Source organism: Fragaria vesca, linkage group LG7 (genome assembly GCF_000184155.1).
Source record: "Fragaria vesca subsp. vesca linkage group LG7, FraVesHawaii_1.0, whole genome shotgun sequence".
NCBI classification, from domain to species: Eukaryota; Viridiplantae; Streptophyta; class Magnoliopsida; order Rosales; family Rosaceae; genus Fragaria; species Fragaria vesca.
In genome coordinates, this window is record NC_020497.1 from 13,969,068 (window position 1) to 13,971,517 (window position 2,450).

The following is a 2,450-nucleotide window of genomic DNA, read 5'->3' on the forward strand; positions in this document are numbered from 1 at the left end:
TATATATATATATATAAATCAGGAAACCATACCCCTCTGCCCGTTTTAGAGAGAAGAAAAAGAAAATAGTCAAAATACCCAGAATCGCGAACCCTAGAAATCTCGACAACATCGGTATCGATGGCGGCCTTCGAGTCTTGGAGAAAGTTTAAGGAACGGAAAGCGGCCTCCGCTCCTTTCAGAAATTTTTTGCTACAGGATGTCCGTCAAGTACGACGATTCAGAATAACCCAGAGATTGGAACCTTGCCAGATCGTTATTTCTGGTGAAGCCTCTGTGTCTTACACGAGGGTCTTCAGGCAAACCTAAGGTCTTCTTCTCTTCTCTTCTTTTAGATTTGTCTCTTTATCTTCTTAATTAACTATGTTTCTTGGTTTCGTGTACACAGGATTTGAGTTGCTACGGTATGGGTTTATGACTGACCTGACATCTGCTCTCGAAGTCTATGACATTTCTTGCCAACTGAATGTGGATGAGCAGGTATATGAGTCTTGTTCCGATTGATTGTGATATGATTGATAACCTGTCCATCTCTGATTATGATTCATAACTTGTTCATGCCAACCAGGTCTGTTTAGTAAAGTAGTAGGTTCCCATGATGATATCTGTTTCCAATCAGCTGACTAATAAACTAGTGTTTGTGTGTGATAATTATAATGTTTTCCTGGATATCTGAACCTTTTGGTATTCTAAATCGGGGTATTCTTGTTCATGCTCACAGCTTTTCCCAGCCTGTAAGATGACATTCTCCATACCCAGGACAAACAGTGAAGCTACTATTGCCATGGCCAGGAATGCTCTTGAATATTTGCAATTGCTGCCATCTTTTGATCCTCGTATGGTATGTACCACTACCTACGTGTTCTTGTCTCTATATCTTCAGCTTTTTGTCTTTCAAACCGGTGTTTTGTTTACCTTTATCTAAAATGCTACTGGTGGTTACTCTTTTCTACTTCCAACATCACCGTATCTCATCTCATTTTTCTTTTTCAACACATCTCAACTTTAAAGTTATTTCTGTCAATTTCATTATCCGAGCTTACCAAATGCTGATTTCAGGTGATAAACTACCTCAAAGGAAGTTCTGCTGTAGATATCCTGACCGGTTATCAGGAAAATGGGCTTGCTTCAATTCATGAAATCAAACAAGTATGTTTTACTCGCTATCATTCCTTTTTTATTTCCTTTGTCGTAGCATCTCTGTTATTTGTGCTTTGTCGAAGAAAATATCACGTACCAGCCTTTTCTAACCTCTACTATAAATTGTGCCCTTTGCAGAATCAGTTCTCTGAGCGGAACACACTCCTCTTTCATTCTTTGGAGGTGCATAACGTGAAACTCATGTTTCTTTTTGGTTTTTCACCATCTTATTAGCTCTTGAAATCAAATATGATCTTATGTTCTCCATCTTTTTTTGCTAAATTTTACCTTGCAATTCGGATTTGTAGGAACTTGAACGTCTTACTGGATGTTATATTTGGCATGATTATGTAAGTATCTCTATTCCTTTGTGCCTCTCCTCCTGATTAGGCAGCACAGTTTGTTCTGTGTCTTTAGACCTGGAGGCTGGAGTGAGGATTGTATAAGTTCTGACGATTTTTATTTTTCCTTTTGATGAATAGGAGTCCCGGGTTATTATTGTGGGTACGACTGAAGGATCAAGTCTAGCAAGGGAGGTTGTGGAAGACTGCATCGTTCGTAATGTGCCTCCTGCGCACAAATTCAACGAACTCATGACAAGTCAAGCGTCACAGAAACTTGAGACTTCACGTTTGTGAACTTTTATTCTCATCGACTGGAATCTCAATGAATCTTTACGTATGGTACTAAAGCTATGCAACTCTTGTTCTTAGTCATCTACTTTTTATGTAATAAGAATGAGTTCAAAACCTTATTTAGATTAATTAACCTACTCGGTACGGTAAGTATTTAGAGTGGTTACTATTGGTTCAGTTTGGAACTTCTGTGTGGACTGTCTCCGAATTAAGATATGTGATGGACCTAAAATTCATGTGAACTGGCTGGTACCTTCTATGTTATTAAAAAAAAAAACAATATATATATATATAGAGGATGGATGTGAAGCGGACGTCCGCACTCCGGCTTAAAGTGCGGACTTCGTCCGTTCTCCGCCGTCTTACGTCGGCGACGGCTTCTCTTCTTCCCGGACGACAGCACAGGCTTTCAGTACGGCTTCTCTCCTTCCAGGACTGGCCGGCAACAAGTTTTCCGGCCAACCTTGATCAATCATGGTGTTTCCGTCCAGAGCTTCAATTCGGCCGGAAAACTTGTCACCGGCCAGTCCTGGAAGGAGAGAAACCGTCCTGGAAGCCTGTGTTGTCGTCCGGAAAGGAGAGAAGTCGTCGCTGGCGTGAGACGGCGGAGAACAGACGACGTCCGCACTTTAAGCCGGAGTGCGGACGTCCGCTTCACATCCTCTCTGTATATAC

The 2,450-nt window shown here is 41.1% G+C and overlaps 1 protein-coding gene across 1 annotated transcript; it reads left to right on the forward strand.

Annotated features, from left to right (window-relative positions):
* The first annotated feature begins 286 nt into the window (after positions 1 to 286).
* Positions 287 to 1,859, forward strand: LOC101292056. The gene is made up of 6 exons (XM_004307247.1): positions 287 to 480; positions 722 to 841; positions 1,060 to 1,149; positions 1,279 to 1,323; positions 1,449 to 1,490; positions 1,623 to 1,859. Exons 1-6 carry the CDS (start codon positions 364 to 366, stop codon positions 1,776 to 1,778), a joined length of 570 nt encoding a protein of 189 aa, XP_004307295.1. The 5' UTR covers positions 287 to 363; the 3' UTR covers positions 1,779 to 1,859.
* Positions 1,860 to 2,450: the final 591 nt, after the last annotated feature.

Bases quoted from the DNA above. Each gene is read 5' to 3' on its own strand.
- LOC101292056 (XM_004307247.1), top strand. From the start codon at position 364: ATGTTTCTTGGTTTCGTGTACACAGGATTTGAGTTGCTACGGTATGGG. The intron at 481-721 runs GTATATGAGTCT...TCATGCTCACAG, and splicing joins AACTGAATGTGGATGAGCAG to CTTTTCCCAGCCTGTAAGAT. The intron at 1,150-1,278 runs GTATGTTTTACT...TGCCCTTTGCAG, and splicing joins CAATTCATGAAATCAAACAA to AATCAGTTCTCTGAGCGGAA.